The 21089-nt window shown below is 41.0% G+C and overlaps 1 protein-coding gene across 20 annotated transcripts in view; it reads right to left on the bottom strand.

Moving 5' to 3' along the window:
- Positions 1 to 21089, bottom strand: part of IQCM (IQ motif containing M) — a 370600-nt gene that overhangs the window by 175654 nt on the left and 173857 nt on the right. For 18 of the 20 annotated variants that reach the window (XM_029076889.2, XM_029076891.2, XM_029076870.2 and 15 more), the window contains one exon: positions 15357 to 15518. In XM_029076889.2, the coding sequence (XP_028932722.1) occupies positions 15357 to 15518 (162 nt within the window). Of the gene's footprint in view, positions 1 to 10299; positions 10397 to 15356; positions 15519 to 21089 lie in introns of those variants that run through there. The other 2 variants (XM_029076898.2, XM_029076909.2) reach the window with 2 other exon arrangements.

Below are 21089 nucleotides of genomic sequence, written 5' to 3'. Positions count from 1 at the left end.
AGGTGATTGAGTATTTTAAAGCCAGTGGTAAGGAGTTTCTGTTTGATGCAGAGGTGGATGGGCAATCACTGGAGGTTCTTGAGGATTGGGGAAACATGGACTGAATGTTTCTGTAGAAAAATGATCCAGACAGCAGATTGAATTATGAACCGGGGTGGGGAGACACAGGAGGCAGGGAGGTCAGCAAGGAGGCTGATAGAGGAATCATGGCAGGATAAGATAAATGCTTGGATTAATGTGATAACGATTTGGATGGAGAGGAAAATGTGGATTTTACCAATACTGTGAAGGTTGAACTGAGAGGATTTAGTAAGAGATTGAATATGTGGGTTGCATGAGAGACAAGGAGTCAAGGATAATGCCAAGCTTATGCATTTGTGAGACAGGAAGGATGGTGGTGCTGTCTACAGTGATGCGAAAGTCACGGGGAGGACAGGGTTTAGGTGGGAAGATAAGTAGTTCTGTTTTTGACCTGTTAAGTTTGAGGACACAGCCGGAAATCCACTGCCTGTTTCCCACCAACAAGACAGAAAGGAAGTGTGTCGGGAGGACTGAGTGTTTGTAGGTGATGGAGGGAATAGTCTTAGACTCATAAATTCCTCCAACTGGCATCTGAGCACCAGGCTGTCCACGCCCCCTGAGGCACAACAAATAATTCAGTGATGTTCTCTGCACCCTCTGCATCCACTAGTGGGGATCTCAGAGGCACCTAAGTGCTCAGTACAGGATCTCCTGAGAGTCTGTTTCTAGGAGTTTGGGACCACACGTTCTCTCAGGTAAAGCACTCAAGAGGGTAGAAATAATGCTTATTTATGCTTACAGAAGTTGGGGGTTGAGTATCCCAACCTGTTCCCAGTAATTCTGGATCTATAATAAATATATGGCTAGCCATAATTTTTTTTTGTTTGCATTCAACTGATTTTCAGTTGCATTTTTCATCAGGATATAAAATTAACTTTGAACAAATACAAAACAAAATTGGAAATGATTGTCCAAAATAACTACGGAGCTGCATAAATGCATTAAAAGTTCATGAGAAATTCCCCACCAGTGGCAGATGCCTCATAACCGTGCAGTTTATAATGGAGTAAAGTTAGTTGCCTGTGTTTTGCACTTTTCTCCTATGAATTACTACATTAACATTGTACTCAGATGTCACATGCAGTTTACAATTTTTAACAATAGTCAGCCAAAACCAAACCCAGTGTTTTTGTAATAAATGGGGCATTTTGATTAACTTATATAGTATACGGTTTAAGAGCAAAATTTAGTTGGTGTATCGCTTTCCTTAAGAAAGATATTTATAGATTAAAAACTACCTTTCCAGGCTGCTGGTTGCTTTCCAAACAAAATTTCTTTTCACTTTTTCTCTGGCACAAGTTTCTGCGTGTAACAGCAGGAATACAAATTATGTCCAAAGCACTTACGTATTTGGCAGAAGTATTTTCTGTTCTGCTATAAATTTATCAAACATTTTTCAAAACAGTAAATCCCTGAAAACAAGGGCTGAATTCCAAATAGGTTGATCCTAGTAATACTATTTGAAAGGTTTCAGTTAAAATCTGTTAGTATTTTCATTACGAAACTTAGGTGTTTGGAGGGGCACGACAACTTAATTCTAGGTATTAAGTGGCGACGTACGTTTTTAGATCAGACAGCCTTTCTTTCTAACCAACTTGTTTGTTTATTGCTAATCCTTTTGTAGTTAAACCATTTATTTTCAAACAGTTTTTTAAAAAGCAAATATAGATTGGCAGTTGTGGTAGCACTGTTCTCGGCATTGGGGTAGAATAAACAGATCAAGCAGAGTCCCTGACCCACATGTGGCTCAAAGAAAATTCTTAATCAAATAGCAGGACTGTATATCTCTGGCATCAACCACCTAACAAATATTTACAGTTCTAACGATGATTTAAACACAGCAAAATATCATAAGGTATATCAACTTTGGCCCTTGGCAAAACTAACTTGATGGCAAGTTGTCTAAATCAAAGTCATTATCAAATATTCAAAAACCTGAATCCCAGGAACCTTCAGAACTGACATAAGCACGGGGAAAAATTAATCATTACAAAGCCACTGAAAATGTGGTGGACCAGATTTTAACCTTGAGTGATTAAGCAATTTGACGTTTTAGATCATTTGATTTTAGATTATTTGTCATGCTCTCAAAATAATTCATCAGGTGCAGGTGGACTCTCAGACTGCTCTGAGATTTGGATCAATTTCAAGTTTCCCTAAATTCAAGAGGCTTATTTGATCCTCACCTTTCCCCTTGGATCTACAATGCGAGGTTGAAAATCTCACAGAGTCTCCCACAGATTTTCTTTTTCCTTGCTAACATCATAGGAGAGAGATGCCCTCTGAGTCCATGAAAACAGCTTAAAAACCGTGATTGTCACAGAAACTAGGAAGTGCCCAGAGAGTGCAAAATAGAAAATCCCAAAGGCTAATTGCAGTTTTTCCAATTCCCTCCAACATCACCTCTCCACTCCCTCAAGGACTTTTCTCCAACTAGAGCTAGTTCTACTTTGATCTTGGAGGCTACATGAGAGTAAAGGCCACAGTACTCACAGGGTGGGCTTCCCGTCGTCCATTTTAGTTTTCAAATGTGCCCAAGTGATCACAGGGTTGTACAAAACCACAGAGTCCCACAGGGAATGCAAGAATGTCTGGGTGTGTATCATTCTGTTTCATGCCAGGGAACGTCCAGTCTCTGGGTCACCCCAAGTTTGTACTTCTGTTGCCTAGGTCAGTTTCAGTGTCTCCTGTGAGAAAAGAGTGCAGAGTGGGGCCAGCCTGCTATAGACTAAGAGCCCAGGCTTGGGCATCCTCTAGCAGGCCAGGGTGGCTCTGTGGAAAGAGCTCGGGCTTGGGAGTCAGAGGTCATGCGTTCAAATCTCAGCTCTGCCACTTGTCAGCTGTGTGACTGTAGGCAAGTCACTTAGCTTCTCTGTGCCTCAGTGACCTCATCTGTAAAATGGGGATTAACTATGAGCCTCACATGGGACAACCTGATTACCCTGTATCTACCCCAGAGCTTAGAACAGTGCTCTGCGCATAGTAAGCGCTTAACAAATACCAACACTATTATTAATTCTGAGTGGGCCTTCCTGGTAGCTCAAGCTTCCCAAGCCTGGGTACTAGGAGCAATAGACCAGAGTTTCCCCAAACTTGCATACATTATAGGGTGATTTATCCCTCAGGATAGAGACTGGGAACTTGGAAATCTAGTATAAATTCTCCAAATTCATAACAAAGTGAGTATAGCTGAGACATTTAATCTCCCTAAATCTCTATTTTCTAGATCATGGAGAGAACAGGGCAGTGTAAGCCCCGTGGTGTGGGCAAGGATCGTCTCTCTTCATTGCTAAATTGTACTTTCCAAGTACTTAATACAGTGATCTGCACGCAGAAAGCGCTCAATAAATACGATTGAATGAATGTAAAATGACGACGTGAAAAGTCTGCCCTCCGAGGTTTTATGACTAATTAAGTGGGAGACGGAGGATCACATGATGAAACTCAGCTTGGCTTAGTGGAAAGAGCCACGTGCCCAGGAGTCAGAGGACCTGGGTTCTAACCCAGGCTCTGCCACTTGTCTGCTCCCTGACCTTGGAAAATCATGGAGAAGCAGCGTGGCTCAGTGGAAAGAGCCCGGGTTTGGGAGTCAGAGGTCATGGGTTCTAATCCCGGCTCCGCCACTTGTCAGCTTTGCGACTTTGGGCGAGTTACTTTACTTCTCTGTCCCTCAGTGACCTCATCTGCAAAATGGGGATTAAGACTGTGAGCACCACGTGGGACAACCTGATCACCTTGTATCCACCACAGCACTTAGAACAGAGCTTGGGACATAGTAAGCGCTCAACAAATGCCATCATCATTATTATTATTTAACTTCTCTATGCCTCAGTTTCCTCCTCTGTAAAATGGCGATTCAATATCCGCTCCCCCCTCCTACTTAGACTATGAGCCCCCTTTGGGACCTGATTACCTTGAATCTACCGCAGGGTTTTGTACAATGCTTGACACGTACTCCGCCACTTGTCAGCTGTGTGACTTTGAGCCAGTCACTTTACTTCTCTGTGTCTCAGTTACCTCATCTGTAAAATGGGGACTAAGACTGTGAGCCCCACAGGGACAACCTGATCACTTTGTATCCCCCCAGTGCTTAGCACAGTGCTTTGCACATAGTAAGCTCTTAACAAATACATTATTATTGTTACTTAACAAGTACCACAGTTGATATAATGCCCACACTCTTGTATAAGGATGTATGCGATATCTACCACACTCTTGTACAAGGATGTACGCGCTCATTTTGAGCTGAGCTAGGGACGAATAGGGGCCGCCAGGGTCATGAAGTGTCACCGGGGGCACGGCACTCGAAGAGGAAGGGGGTGCGAAGGAAACGGAGCTGAGAGAGTGCTACGGTTGGACATCTGAGAGCAAAGTCAGAGCTAACAGCAAGCCTGCTGGCCAACATTCCTATCTTTACGGAAGATGCGCGGCTTAAAGTCACCACTTCAAAAGCAGTAGCAGGAATGGGGCAGTTCCTTCCACCTTTCCTGTAAAATGCAATATATTTCATTCTGTAATATCATTACAAGATGATAATCTGTAACGATAATTACCGTAATGACAATCATTACAGATTACAAGAGGCAGATTACAAGAATTATCCTTCTGCAATATATTTGCAGTTCCTAGAGAAAATCAGGTACAAGACTTTCATCATCACCATCCTCTATCAGGCAGAAAATAATCTCCCCTTGAAGGATTACAATCCTTTAAATGGTGACTGTTGAAACAAGGAGAGAAAAAATGAAGAAATGATGTTGGTATGTTTTGAAAAGCTGAGCGTTGGACTCCCTGTTGCCATGGATATCATGCTCTGTGTACATGTCTGGTCTTTTCCTATAAGTTAAAGATCAGTACAATAGCCAATAGGAAAGCAGGAATGCATTCACAGTGTTCCATTAGGTTATAAATAACCACAAAATGATAAGAATTAAATTTGCTATGGATTCTTTGGAGGTAGTATTCTGCATTTTGCAAAAAGAAAAAAAAATTCAAATGCTTATTTTCTTGGCTCATTGCACCTTTATTTTATTTAACTCTCTCAGCACTTAGTACAGTGCTCTGCACACAGTAAGCACTCAATAAATATGACTATTTCATTCAGAATTTAATTACTTTTTAATGAAATTTGGGTTTCATTTGGGTACTGTAATGGCATACTCTGCCTCATTTCAAACTGCTCACCACGATTTCTATACTCCCCACCCCCGACTTCTGAAACTTGGCAAAAACCTAAGTGCAATCTTAGACAAGGGGTAAATTCTCATTTTCATATTCCTTCATTTTACAATTTCTGATATAAGATTCTCGAAATGCCAAAATCCATCCCCTTAAACTAGTAGTGAGGCCAGTGTATCATGCCAAAAAACTGGCCCCCAAGAGGCACAAGACACACAGCCTAACAGACATTAGTTTTGTAGAAGTCGGCCTGATTCCACTAAATCTGCCAAAACTTGGAGCATATTTCCAGGATGCTTAATGTCTGTCTCCCCGATTAGACTGAAACTCTTTGCAGGAAGGGACTCTCAAGCCCTTAGGACAGTGTTCTGCACAGAGTAAGCACCTAGAGAGTAGAGAGATATTCCAAAGTCTTAAAAGTATTTCATGAGGCCCTCACAGTTTCTGAATTTTGTGGTACTTAGACGCACCAGTTTCAGCACAGAAACTGTTCTGAGAGCCTCCTGAGCAAGTACTGAGATACCTTCTTGCTTCATTCTCACCCATAAGCATTTCCAAAATCCGCTGCCCGGATCATCTTCCTACAGAAACGCTCTAGGCCTGTCACTTCCCTCCTTAAAAACCTCCAGTGGTTGCCTATCAATCTCTGCACGAAACAAAAACTCCTCACTCTTGCTTTCAAAGCTCTCCATCACCTGGCCCCCTCCTATCTCACCTCCCTTCTCTCTGTCTACTGACCACCCCGTACACTCCACTCCTCTGCCGCTCACCTTCCTCATCCCGCCGTCAACCCCTGGCCCACATCCTCCCGCTATCCTGGAATGCCCTCCCTCCTCACGTCCACCAAACTCACTCTCTTCCCCTCTTCAGAGTCCTACTGAGGGCTCACCTCCTCCAAGAGGCCTTCCCAGATTGAGCTACCCCCTTTCCCTCTGCTCCCCCTCCCCTCCCCATCCTCTGCTCCTCCTCCTCCTTCCCTTCCCCTCTGCCCTGTGCTCATTTGTATATATTATTACCCTATTTATTTTGTTAATGAGGTGTACATCCCCTTGATTCTATTTATCGTGATAATGTTGTCTTGTTTTTCTTTCATTCTGTTTTGCTCTGCCGTCTGTCTCCCCTGATTAGACGTGAGCCCGTCATTGGGCAGGGATTGTCTCTATCTGTTGCCAAATTGTACATTCCAAGCACTTAGTACAGTGCCGTGCACATAGTAAGCACTCAATAAATACTATTGAATGAATATTGAATGAATTAGGACTCAGGAACACGATACTGGTATCTCTTGGACACTTTATTTCATCCAAGGTCTAGAGCTTGGAATATGTTTCAGGCATAGGATTCATTTGCCTCTTTCACCCCCATAAGTTGGCATCAGTGAAAAGGGCACAAGAGTGGAGAGATACTAATCTAACTGCTCAGGTTTACACGGGCCTGCCTCTTGTTTGTATATTGAAAGTGACGATATCCATCCATTTCCCCAGGGTGATTAGCATTATGGGGAGAATATCCAACATCCTAGATGGATAGCTAGGAAGCTATTTTCATTAATCGAAGACATGCCTCTGAATTTCTGTCTCGTGGTAATAACCACGGTACATTTCATACAGAGGTGTCTCATTTCAAGATTGTAAAAAAACGAAAATAAAAAACAACACTCGCTTCAGGGTCTTAGCTCTCACTGCATATAGTTTTTGGAATTAATTCTAAAAGACTGTAAAATATAGAAAACCCTCCAGGTAAACATACTTTCTAAGTAAAATAATCCTAGACTTATATAATCAAAACAGGATTTTGGCACATCACTTCAAACCCAGCTTAACATAACACACCTCCATTTGAAAGCAAATATCAACAGGTTTATCAACCCTTACAATTATCAAATTTTCTAAATGTTGTTCAACAGCCTTACAGTCCAAAAGACAATTATACAAATTCTAGAGTGTTTTGACAACATTGATACCTCATTATGCAACAGTCTAGGGGAAAATACTCCATTCCACCCTAGGGATACCAAATTCATATCTTCAGTATAAACAAAACTTGCATCTAATCAGGGTTCATTTTTTAAATATGTAGGTTTCAAGGTGAAGGTTCCATTTGCTTTTTTATAATTAGAAGAGAAAAACAAATTGCGCTTTAGCAGAGATGTGCAATTACATTTGCATCGCTATAGAAAAGAGCATTAGAGATCTTTTTCTTTTAACCAGGTTCACCGAGAAAAACACAAATTTTAACCATTTCAATCAATCACTCAGTCAGTGGTCATCACTGAGTAATTACTGCATGGAGAGGCCTGTACAAAGTTCTTGCGAATGTAGAAGCAGCATGGCCTAGAGGAAAGAGCATGGGTCTGGGAGTCAGAGGACCTGGGTTCTAATCCCGGCTCCGTCACTTGTCTGCTGTGTGACCTTGGGTGAATCACCTAACTTCCCTGTGCCTCAGTTACCTCATCTGTAAAATGGAGATTAAGACTGTGAGCCCTATGGGGGACACGGACTGTGTCCAACTTAATTATCCTGTGTCTACTTCAGAACCAAGTAGAGTACCTGGTGTAGAGTGAGCACTTAATACCAGTTAAAAAAAAGTACAAAGCAACAGAGTTGAGAGGTGCACACTCTGCCCGCTAGGAGCTCACAGGCTACAGGAGCCATGCATTTTGCAGTGCATTGCTCTCCAACCACTTACTTGTTGCACTCCACGTCTCTGTGGGAAGATGACCGCTTATGGCAGGAGTATAAGGGAAACCAGGCCAGTCACTAGCACTATAATTCCTCTTCATAGGCTCTGAAATCCAGGACCCAACGCAGATCTATCGCTCTTGATGAAACTATGAGTCCCATGTAGGACAGGGATTGTGTCCAACCTAATTATCTTGTCTCTACCCCAGCTCTAACTATAGTAAGCACTCGACAAATATCACAACTATTGCTATTATTATGAGAGGTGGAGCGGGGGCCAACTTCAGGCATTTGGCTGCCCTGAAATTGGTGGAGACCCTTGATCTTTTCCCTCAAGACACAATTTTTCTATTTGGACATATATTCCATCAGTAGAACCTAGCTCCTCGTGTGTGGGAATGGGAAATACTGAAATATTTTAGTTCCAGCTGATGCAGCTGCATAGCAATTATCACACATTTAGAAGCAATCATTGGTGATTTTACCTAAAAGGTATATATTGTCCATCACAGCTGGTGTCTGAAACTGAAATATATATTTTCAGCACAAGGTGCAAAGAAACACAAAGCCCTATTCAGCAGTCCCACACAAAAAAACCTTGATCCACCCATTTACAGAACTAAAATGCAACCAAGGTGGAAGAATTGTAAATCTTGACAATTTCTCATACAAATTTCTCATCCAGTAATACAGATATTTCTCCTGATATTTACATGCACCTTTCCCATCCATTATCACATTTACTGCAGCCTTTATTTTTTAAGATTTTTCAGGCGTATAAGCCTGAAAGATGGATGATTGCATCCTCCATTTTATAGGTGGTTACACCATAGCACAGAGACGGTGTAACTTATTCCCCATCATACAATGGAAAAATGAAAACTAAATGCCAGGTTGTCTATTCCCTTTTCAGTGTGCAAAAGAATTGTGTTTCTTTGCTTTTCTGGACACAGAGAGAGTAGAAAAAATTATGCCCTGTCCTCCAAATTTCCCGCTGCTCCCAAGTAGTTTCAAATCAGAACTGAGATCAGCCTGACCAGTTCTGACAAATTTCTACTGAACAGCATCTATATTTTTAAGGGCAATATTTTACTTACACTTAGAATACACATGAAAATAACCAGAAACCAAATGCATAAAACAGGACATATAATGTTCTTTTGTTACCCAGCTACTTTGACGAGAACATTCATAGAATATTTTTCACGTCTCTGGAATTGACCTAACCTGAAGAAGAGGGAATTAAGAAAAGTTAGCTCTAGCCCTGATTCTATGGCTCAGTACAGTGGCGAACACAATCTTCCGGGTATGAAAACCCCAACTGTCACCATCAGAAATCATAACTACTTCAGTTAGTGGTCAAGTGAGTCCATTTTGGAAACGTGGACGAGGCTGCAGTGACCGTCGTCCCTCCTCAGAGCTCTATAATGATCCCGGATCACGGGTGAGGCAGAGAGCAAAGGCTTCTGAGTGACCGTGCTCACTGTAAGTCGGCAGATACTTTCTCTCGGTGACTTGTACTTACCAGGTGGAGCCGTTCGTTAACCTTCCTACGCTGACTTATCGGTTCACCACAATGTCCCAGTGTAAGGCAATCCAAACGGATCAACTCAGCGACATATACAATCAAAATTATCTCAGCAAATAATGACCCTCATTTATATGCTCTTGCAGTTGTCTGGGGTCATACTTTAGCCTGACCTGAAAGAAAACTGAATGGAGCTTCTCCTGGGTGCTGGTTGGGAATCTTTAGTTTGCAGGAGAAGATAGGTTCTGAAAGAGATTGTTCTTTTCTGGCCTAAAGGTCAGTGTTCCTTCCTAAACCAATTCAAGCTTGGTAATGGAAGGAAAGTTCCAACAGTTTTCCTCAATTAATTAATCAATGGTACTTTCCGTGTGCAGAGCTCTGTCTTCTGTTTCTGAAAAGCTGCATGCCTTAGTACAAAGAGCATGGGGTTAGGATTCAGAGATCATGGGTTCTAATCCCAGCTCTGCCATTTGTCAACTGTGTGACTTTGGACAAGTCACTTCACTTCTCTGTGCCTCAGGGACCTCATCTGTAAAATGGGGATTAAGACTGTGAGCCCCACCTGGGACAACCTGATAACCTTGTATCTCCCCCAGTGCTTAGAACAGTGCTTGGTACGTAGTAAGCACTTAACAAATATCATCATCATCATTATTATTATTCTGACAAGACATCTCAAATTTAGGAGCTAGCAGGACAAGCAAATCTAAAACTGTACAGATCTGGGGTTTTGCGTTAAGTTTATCTCAATTCCTACCCCTGATTAATATTTTTAGAATTGGAGTTAAATTCCCCTAAATCCCTGGATTGTGTACATCCAGGCAAACTACCACTCTTCCCTACCAACATATTCGCTTCCACATTTCTACACCCTGGGTTGGTGGCACTTCTGTCTCCCCAATCTCCCTGGCTCACTTCCAGCATGCTCCTGGAAAATCAATTTAAAATAAAATAAAATAAATAAAATAAAAAGTGCAATTTAACATTTAAGCTCATATAAGCCCCCAAAATCTCTGAACTCAAATAATGATTATAAAATCCAATACTTACCTCTAAATTATGTTTTTTTAACCCCCAAAATCCATACTTGACTTCTCTGATATTGAAAACTACCTAGATAATGGTGACAGATGCTCACTAAGGCAGATCTCAGTTCAGCCATCAGTGACTCTAAGGACTTGCTCAAGGTTGACTTGGGACAGAACACAGGTAAATTATTAAACTGTCTAAACTCAGTTACCCAAGGTGTAAAAATTTGGCTACCTCCTGCCCCTGCTTTCTACTGCAAAAGTGAGATAAGGTGTGTGAAGTACACTGTGACCATGTGCATGAAGGGAATCTGAAAATTCAGAACTTTTCCCAAGCTAATCATCCTATAAGCATATGGGTGAATAGGTTCAGTATTCAACGCGAATCTAACACACTGAATGAACTATCAGACTCAAACAGCTAAAAGGTCAGAGGCAAGTGAAGATAATACACTTAGGAAGAAAAACCCCACAAATTCAACCCAAAGAATGACTGGAAATCATAACCTGAGGGAAGAGAACCTAAGGGTCATGCTAACTAGGAATCTGGAACCAAGATTTTTTGAAAGCGAGCATAACTTGGGGGTGCATAAGAGGAGATGAGCAAGTGGGACCTACAAGGTTATCCTTGTGAGGAGAACTCCATCCTGCAGAAGCAAAACAGGAAGAAGCACACTACCTCAGTCCAGAGCTCCCAACTACGTGGGGTGACTCCATGAGAGGCATCTTTGGAGAAAGAGAAGTTCCAGTCCACAATACTGAAGCAGGCAGAAGCCTTCCTTCCCAAACTTCAGTACACTGGGTGGGACTGTCTGGAAATCTTACCTGGAACCACCCCCACCCTAGATAATAATCATAATAATGTTGGTATTTGTTAAGCGCTTACTATGTGCAGAGCACTGTTCTAAGCGCTGGGGTAGATACAGGGTAATCAGGTTGTACCACATGAGGCTCACAGTCTTAATCCCCTTTTACAGATGAAGGAAATGAGGCACAGGGAAGTTAAGTGACTTGCCCACAGTCACTCAGCTGACAAGTGGCAGAGCCGGGATTTGAACGCATGACCTCTGACTCCCAAGCCCGTGCTCTTTCCACTGAGCCACACTGCTTCCCAACAGCGTGGTATCCCCCTTCAATACCCACTTCACTGCCTCTGCATAACCTAAGCATTTCGGAGCTCACATTTCCTGTAGTGCTTATATTTATATTTTATTACTTCCAATCTGTTATTTATTTTAGTGTTTATCTCTCCCACTAGCTTGTGAGCTCCTTGCAAGCAGGGATCATGTCTAGAAACTCTCATGTACTGCCCCAAGTGCTTTGAGGAGATCTCTGCACACAGACGGTGCTCAATAAATGATTGATTCACTGGTGAGCCTAAGGTCTACTTCCTCACAGCAGTACCTAGCCACTGTTCTGGGTTTTTTTGTTAATGAATTTATACTGTTATTTCTTTCCCGATAGGCTGATCTTCTCCCCACCTTTAAGATTGTGAGCCCCGCTGCCCACACCTGAATTGATATCCTTGTACCGATTCCTCTTGCACTTTATATAGTGTTTGACACAAAATAAGTGCGAAAGAAAGTCGGCAATAATAGCAGCCACTGAGCCTGAAAATCAGGTGACTATTTACAAGACTTTCACAGGCAAAGGTCAAGGACAAAAAGTAGGGAAAATAGTAGGGAGATCTGGAAAACACAAAACGACCATGGTTCTGAAACACCTGGGAACCCTTGGATTTTGATATGCTATTTTTTGGAGTTAAGCACAGACAATGGTTTGGAGAAAGCTGCTTAACTGTTCAACTCATGCTATTCCCTGAACCATTTTGTGCATTGCTGTTTCAAGATAATGACTAATCTACCCCTTCAAGGTAGCCCAGATGGAATGCCAGGAGGCATAGGAATTAATGTTATCCTTAATATAATCTACAGCTTTCCAGTTTAAACATTCACCAAGGTCACACATGCTTAATGAGAGAGACACTGGAGCACAACATACTGTTGATGGGGGTGAGGGAACAGGGGACCTGGAAGGGAAAGGATCTATAACAATGAATAACTGCAGAAATGTTAAGAAATCAGCTGTCAGAAACGTCCTGCTTCCCAGTGGGAACAGCGGAGCGCCTGCCCTTGGAAAAGCTATTTCCCCAAACCTCTAATTATGCCTTGGGAAAAGTATGTTAAACATTTTTGGAAAGTTTTATCTGCTGCCCATATATCTGGTGCCATGTGATGGAGCACTGTGTTTTATTCATTCAATTGTATTTATTGAGTGCTTACTGTGTACAAAGCACTGTATTAAGCACTTGGGAGAATACAATACACAATAGACACATTCCCCGCCCAAAAGAAGCTCAGAGGGTAGAGGTTTTACAGGATAGAACAGCATCGATGACCGTTAAAGCAGACACACCTACCAGTCTGAATCCAAGACCCCCAGACCACTTAGGAAGCATCAAGTAATCCTGATTTCTTTCAGGTGATGTAAGATCACTGAATCTTCAGAAGCACAATCTCTAAGAAAGTCTGGTTCCTGGGGCATTATTTTAAGTGTCATTTCTGGGAAACAGAGTGCATTTCCAGAGCTATCTTCTCTCAGGGAGCTCTTAATAGACTAATCCCTTTTCAAGGAATGGCTGCATCTCCCTTGTCAGTTACTTTATATCTACTTGAACTTGAAAGGATGCAAAGTTCTTGTCACTTACCCCGGGAGGGAGGAGGGTGAGGGAAATAAAAGCTTCCTGACACAAACTGTATAGCTTACCCAACACAACAATATCTGCACACCTCCTTTCTTCTTCTGTTATGTTAGGACCAGATGTTCAAAAGTGGCTTCAAAAATCAATGTTTACAAATACACCAGTCTGCACAAAATGCTGGACCCTGGACTTACCCTGTCAAACTTTCTCCAGGGAAAAATGAAACTGCTCATCTCTCTTCGATGCTTAGATAAAAGCTCAGGCCAAGTCCCTGTAGACTTTGACCACTAACTAGCCAATTTGTGAAGAGAGATGAAATGCCTGGAAATGAACAAGGTGTCAACTGAAGTCCTTTGTGCATGAAACCCTAGCTGTATTGCAATGAATTCACATTTTAAGAAACCGAGGAACAAGCAGCAATAATCTACAAAGGAGAAGGACCTTGCAAAAATCAGTCTTTACCAATAACTGTCAGCAAATAGATGAAACCTTTCTTGCTTCCAGAAGTAAAAATGCTAGTTTCCAGTTTGCACCCAAACAAAATGTAAACTGATTTTCCTCCTAATTATTCACTGTTCAGGTAATGCTTTAAACCTTCTGATATACACCTACCTACCTAAAAGTCTGATTGTTGTTCAATTCCCCATACTTACATATAGGAGAAGTGGGGGTATATTTACTTAAAGACATATTTATTTATATTAATGTCCATATTCTCCCTATGGGAAGGGAGCATGTCTATCAATTCTATTGTATTGTACTCGCAAAGGTCCTTAGTAAAAATGCTCTGCATGCAGTAAGTGCTCAGTATGTTCCACTTATTGATTGACATGCCAGATGCATTTTTGATAGAATAAGGCTGCAAAACTAGCATACATCAACATGTAACTGTCTGGATACAGCACTAAGTGGTGTTGGAAGAAACGGTTGTGCATATGGCTTCATTCATTCATCCTCCCTTCCACCCCCACAGCACATATGTATATATCTATAAGTCTGTCTCCCTCTCTAGACTGTGAGCTCATTGTCGGCAGGAATGTGTCTGTTGTTATACTGTACTCTTCCAAGTGATTAATACAATGTTTCCCACACAGTAAATACTCAAATACAACTGAATGAATGAATGGCTACGCACCCTGGGGTGATTGATAATGTGAATTGCAGGAGAACCGACTCCTAAAATGCTGTGTGCTGAATGGAAGATCCATCAGTGCTTGTTTACTGATGGACCATTCTGGCCCCCCCCCGAAATCAGCTTTTGACTTGAGCAATCAATCAACTTTACTTACTGAGCGCTTACTGTGTGCAAGAGCACAGTACTAAATGCTTGGGAGAGTATACTCTACCAATGGAACAAATACATTCCCTGCCCACAATGAGCTTACAGTCTAGAGGGGGAGACAGACATTAAAATAAATAATATAAATTACAGATCTGTATATAAGTTCTGCGGGGCTGAGTGCTGGGGTTGAATAAAAGACAATCATCTTGACATACTCCAGTGTGTGGTACGGAACAGGGCTGCAAGCCATGAGTGAAAGACCACAGGCTTATGCTCTACAAGCAGAGTTTCCTATTTGACAGGGAACTTGTCTCTTTGGTTTATTGGATCTTGACAAATGCTTAATACAGTCCATGGCAACCCGTGGGTGGGTAATGAATACCATTCCCTCTAGATTCCCAGCTCCTTGTGGGCAGGGATCATGTCTACTAACTCTACTGTATGATACTCTCCCAAGTGCTTAGTACAGTGCTCTGCTAGCAGTCAGTGCTCAATAAATACCACTGATTGACTGATTGATTTGATAACCTCTGTCTCAGGCCATCTTTTGTAGGATCCAAAAAGAAGATGGAAAGGAGAAGAGGATAAGTCACTGTATTTTGCATTTATAGACCATATTAGCACATTAAAACTCATCTTTTGTATCTATTGTGCTTGTACTTTGTCTACTATCAAATCACCAATGTAGATATTTCATCTAATTTAGGACTATAACGGAAAGCCAAGCATAGCCTTTATCATTTTCTGGGGGGCTACCGACCAGTTTATGAATCCTATTTCATATCAAAGAGGCTAGTTCTTTTGGGAAATGAAAGTTGAGGTCCCACAAAAATCAAGTTAATAACACTAAGAGAAGTACTGACACTCAGTAACTTACCCAAGTATTCATACCCTTCTTCTCCTTCAACTATAGGTCTCATCCACGTAGATCGAGGGGCCCAAGTACAGCTTACATGGGCCCCAGTGGGAGGATAGAGGGTGAACACCATTTCAACTGCTTTGGCCTTTCTAATTTGGTCACTTGTGGCTTCACTGAGATCTGGAAAAAAATGTAAAACACATGGGATAATTTGTTTCATTATGTGCCTAAGGATTTGATCTAATTTTCAAAGTCATTAACAAGGTGGGTGAGCCCCAAAACATTGAGATAATGGAAATATTTTAAATTTTGTATGTTTTAATTCTTGCTGAAAATAAAGTTTTATCTACCTGATACTATAACATAGTTTTTAAGTAGTAAACATTAGATATTCCCTTACTTAGAGATGTCTCATTATTTAGTTTAGTAAATAATAATAATAAATATGGCATTTGTTAAGCACTTACTATGTGTCAGATACTGTACTAAGAGCTGGGGTGGATACAAGCAAATGAGATTAGACACAGTCCCTGTCCCAAGTGGAGCTCTCAATCTCGAGCTCCATTTTGCAGATGAGGTACGAGAGGCACAGAGAAGTGAAGTGCCTTGCCCAAGGTCACATAGCAGACATGTGGCGGATCTGGGATTAGAACCCATGACCTTCTGACTTCGAGGCCCGTGCTCTATCCATTACTCTGTGCTAGCATCTTCAGAGGCACTAACACACAGCTCCTTGTGGGCAAGATCATGTCTCCTAGGGTTCTGCACACAGTAAGAACTCAGCGGAAACCACTGATTGGTCACTGGAAGCATGGACCCTTCTCCCACCCATTCTGTCCGCCGATTCCACATCCACACAAAGGACATTTGGGTGGACAGCAAAATCACACATTCGGTTGGACTGTCAGTATCTTAACGGAGAAGCTCACTGGAATTGGCAAGAAGTTTACACCCTAAAAAGCAGTCTGACCACTCAGAACTGATATAATTTTTAAAACAAGGGGACATTGTACTTGAATCTGCATCTTTTGGACACTTGGCATTCAAGCATCCTCTGCTTCACAGCATTTATGTACATATCATAATTTCTTTATACAGATGTACTTCTTCCCTTCTCCACTATAAGCTTGTTAAAAGCACGGAATGTGTCCAACAAGTCTGTTGCATTGTACTCTCCCAAATGTACAGTGCAGTGCCCTGCACACAGTAAGCACTCAATAAATATGATTGATTGATATATCATGCAAATCAGTTCGAAATCAATTCTGCCTTGCCCCAGCTCACCCCAACAGCATGCTAGAAGCTGAGTGGAAGAGAAGGGGGAAAGCACTAAGGTATGCATATGTTGAGTCAAAATTGAAAAGATCGAACGGCAACTCAGGCAGAATGAAAAACCAAGAAAGCAGTCTACAGGGCTGTTCAGGGAATCACCAACATGGACGAGATATGCCCTGGTTTCGCTCTGAGCTCTTGGTCTCAGTGTTGAAATATTTTTTCTTCTACCTCCCGCTTTCTGGGATATTCATCTGGCATACAGAACCTCAATTTTTTGTTGCCAAAGCCCAGGTCCCCCCAAAGCACAACAATGTTCTATGAGAGCTCAGCTGTCCTGGGAGGCTTTCGGGGCTGTAATTCTCCTTTCAGGTAGGCATGGGTGTATTAGTTATTTTCCAGTTTTGAACTAAGCCTAGACTCCCTCTAGGATTTTCTAACACAAGGTCCCGAGCTTCAACTCTGCTTTATGAAATATTTCTCAAGAAGATGACCCTGAAATTACAAGGTATTCCATTCCTCCATAATATTTCCCAAGATGATCACTCTGAAATTACAAGGTATTCCATGCCTCCGTAGTATTTCTGAAGATCACCCTGAAATTACACAGTAATGCATGCCTCCATCAGGGACTGTAAGAGTTACCCTAAAACTGGCCCAGGAAATAGTTTGACCATCACAGCCAAACTCTAAACCCTTTATGCTGTCTCCAGATGTGATTGAAGCTACAGAACAGTCATTATATGTTCAATCTGCAATGACAGTTGGGGTACCTGGGTTATTTCTGAGATAAATTCAGAGGACTGCTAGACACTCAGAACTATGGCAGAGAAAGAAGCTGAATTTCAAAGAATAGAAAGAAAAAGAGAGAAAAGCTAAAAATTAAATCTAAATTATAACAAATCTGTAAATATATGAGGTTTTATAAGGGCAGAATCATTTATAACTTTGTAAGGTTTCTTCAATAGATGAATCGATTTCCTCAAAGTGGTACTCCCAGGCAACACATGATAGGATGTTCCACAGGGTAAGGGTAAAAAGTGAACAGAGAGAAGGAGAGAGAATGCAAACATATTGGAAGGAGGGAGAAATAGGGAGAGAGGGAGAAAGGGGAGGGAGAGGAAAGAGAATAAATAATTGAGGGGAAAGAGAAGGAACAGAGAGTTTAGGGATTACATGGAAGTAGGAAAGCTGTATCTAGGGACTACTACATTTGCCAGAAGATGACAGATTTACATTCTCCAGAATCTTCTAGGAATGAGAGCCAATCAAGTTAGGTGAGGCTTTTTCATTTCAGGAATTTAATCCTTGACTCCAAAGGGAATCTGAGCATTATAACAGTCCTGCCAACAGTCATCTCCAGTGTTTCTTGAACACCTACTCTGTTCAGAGCACTGTACTAGACAGGTGGGGACAGACACTTGAAAAAGAATTGAGAAACTGGGACCATGGCTTTTAATGTGTCTTACTCTACTACCAGAGAATAACTGCCCTTTGAATGACTTCGTTGGGAGTGGGGCTTTTTGTTACTGTTTTGATAATAGTATTTTTAAGCACTTACTGTGTGTCAAGCACTGTTCTAAGCCCCGGGGAAGATACAAGATAATCAGGTCAGACACATTCCCTGTCCCACAAAGGGCTCACAATCTACATAGAAAGGGGAGCAGGAATAGAATCCCCATTTTACAGATGAGGAAACTCGGGCTATGCCCAAGGTCAAAAGCAGAGGAGTGGCAAAGCCAGGATTAGAACCCAAGTTATCTGACTCCTAGGCCTGTGTTCTATCCACCAGACCATGCTGAGATGTGGCTATCCAGTACATGTGGAGTATATGTGGACACCTCCTTCCAGAAAATTAAAATACAAGGTATTTCATTAGAATTCCATTTTTCTATTAGCAGTAAATAAACAAGTGATATTTAACAAGTAAAAACCTTTCACTTCCAATCATCATCAGTACTCTACCAAACCAGAAAAGAAGAAAATTTATTTTCAAAATACAACTTTTAACTTCTCCACTCAACCCTTAATTAGGCTTTCAAACATATTAGGACTCCGGAAAGATTTGTTCAGCCCTTCATGGTGCAAAGAATTCTGTTTTGTGCAGCCACTATGGGCCCCAAACTTCACATGCCTTCTATAGGATTCCCAGCCTAGGCTACTACGTTTCAGGCAAACAGAGGAAACCAAAACAAGACCTTCAAATTCTTCTCTGTCTTCTCTCTAACCCTTTTTTTAAGTCTCAATCTCAGACATGATTCCTAAGCCTGTTTGAGTTCAGATTGCTGTCATGATGGCGAAGTCTCATACAGGTGGCCTGAGTGTTTTCCTGCTGTATTCTTTTTTTCTATTTTGTTTGAAACATGCAAAAATCAGAAACTGGTGAAATTGAAAATTACTTTTACTATAGCTTCCCGAAATTTACATATCACCTTGAGATTTGCTCCAGTTCAAGGAAACCTAAGATGATTTAGAAAGCCCCCAAATAAGTAAATAAAAATAATACAGGCATTGCTTCTATCTCACAGATTTTTAAATGAAGAATCAATCTACCAGTGGAATTTATTAGACACTTATTGTGTGCCAAGCCATATACCAAAGCCACTTGGGGCGGTACAATAGAGTTGGGAGACACGATCCCTGCCCACAAGGAATTTACAGTCTAGTGGAACTCTGGTCATTCCATAAATCAATCCATCAATGGTATTTTTGACAACTTTATGCAGAGCACTGTACTAAGTGCATGGGAGAGAACAATGTAATAGACTTGGCAGACATAATCCCTGCCCTCAAGGATTTACAGTCTAACATGCCCACATAACTGAGTTCTTGTTCTGTGCCTTCCAGTTATTGCTTCTCTTTTCCACTGTCTAAAAGATGTTAATAATGATTAATAATTATGGTACTTATTAAGCATTTACTTCATGGCAAGCTCTGTTCTAAGCGCTGGGCTAGATAAAGGTTAATCAGGTCCCTGTCTCAGATTGGGCTCACATTCTCAATCCCCATGTTTTACAGATCAGGTAACTGAGGCACAGAGAAGTTAAGTGACTTGCCCTAGGTCACACAGCAGACAAGAGGTTGGAATAGGTATCAGAACCTATGACCATCTGACTTCCCGGCCCATGCTTTATCCACTGTACCCCGCTGCTTCTCTAATCCCAAATACCCCTAACTCTAGTTATGAGAACAAAATCTATGTTTCCTACACTCATTTAAAAAAATTTTAATTCAGATTCCAAATGGGTATTTGCATCTTTAAAAGACATGGTATCTTGCCACTAAAAATACAGTAGTATTTCTTCCTTGGGAAAAACTGGAAATATGTTCCATAGAGCATCACTTAAGAAAAAATAGTAATGTGCTTTAAGACAAAGGGTTTTCTTAGTCATTTTAATATTGATAACAGTAATGGTGATCATTGCTGCTTACATAACACCTCTCTGTGGATTTACTACCATACCAATGTCACAGAATAGAACATGTATATATATATGTATATATTCTAACCAGGACAAAGTCCCTTTTTCAAAGGAAGAAGAGTTCAGCTTCTATGCCAGCATGACAATTTAGCTTCTCTGACAACAATGGCAATATGGAATGAATCAGATGGTGTTTTTTTCCAAAGTAGGCCATTGCTTTCCCCATGAGAATTGGACTGTGCCCTCTAATTTATTTCATCTATGCCACGAACAGTCATCTGAGGTTGTCAATTTTTGGTCATCAACATTTGGGACTAATTCAGCAATCAGATGGTAAAAAGCCTTTCTAGACTGCTGCCAAGTCTCCAAGCTATCCAATTTTCAAATTTTGTACTTTAAAAATTTGGTCACAGTTCAGTTAAATCACTTCATGTTACATTCATTTTCTTCAATTTGAAATAAGTGAATGCCAAACTTTTTTGTCAGGCAATTTTTATTTAAGTTTTTTCTATTCATTAGTAAAAAAAAAAATTGTAAATAAGGCAATTCATTCATCAAAATGAAAAATGATATGTGCCTTGAACATGGAAAAGGGAGTCTAAATAGACAGTCCCTGTTTTGAAATTAATGAAGCCCTGTATATTGTGTAATTTCTCTTAAGCAGCAATGTGAGACCTCTACGATCACTGATGGAGAAGTAAGAGATCAAGATTTACTGCTGAAAGGAAAAATAGTTAAGAAGGCATTTCAACAGCATGTCACTGAGTGATACAATCTGTGAAAATAAATGTAAGGATCATTGATCTCTGATATCATAATTAAATGCCAATGGCACTTGACAAGGAAAAAAGACGAAAAAGTTCATTAAAACTAGACGGAGAACATGAGATATGGCACCCGTAAAGTAGAATAAAGGAAGGCAGGCCAGGTGAAGAATGGCAAGCAGCATTCTCTTGGCATATTCAAGTAGAAAAAAAATCAAACAAACTTTTCAATACAGAAGTCAAAATGCAAAAAAAAAAGACCTAACGAACTTTCCAAAATGTTTTGTGCTAAG

This window comes from Ornithorhynchus anatinus, chromosome 12 (genome assembly GCF_004115215.2).
Source record: "Ornithorhynchus anatinus isolate Pmale09 chromosome 12, mOrnAna1.pri.v4, whole genome shotgun sequence".
In the NCBI taxonomy this organism is placed as follows: domain Eukaryota; kingdom Metazoa; phylum Chordata; class Mammalia; order Monotremata; family Ornithorhynchidae; genus Ornithorhynchus; species Ornithorhynchus anatinus.
The sequence above is the reverse complement of the archived record's forward strand: the minus strand, read 5'-3'. Positions and strand labels throughout refer to the sequence as shown.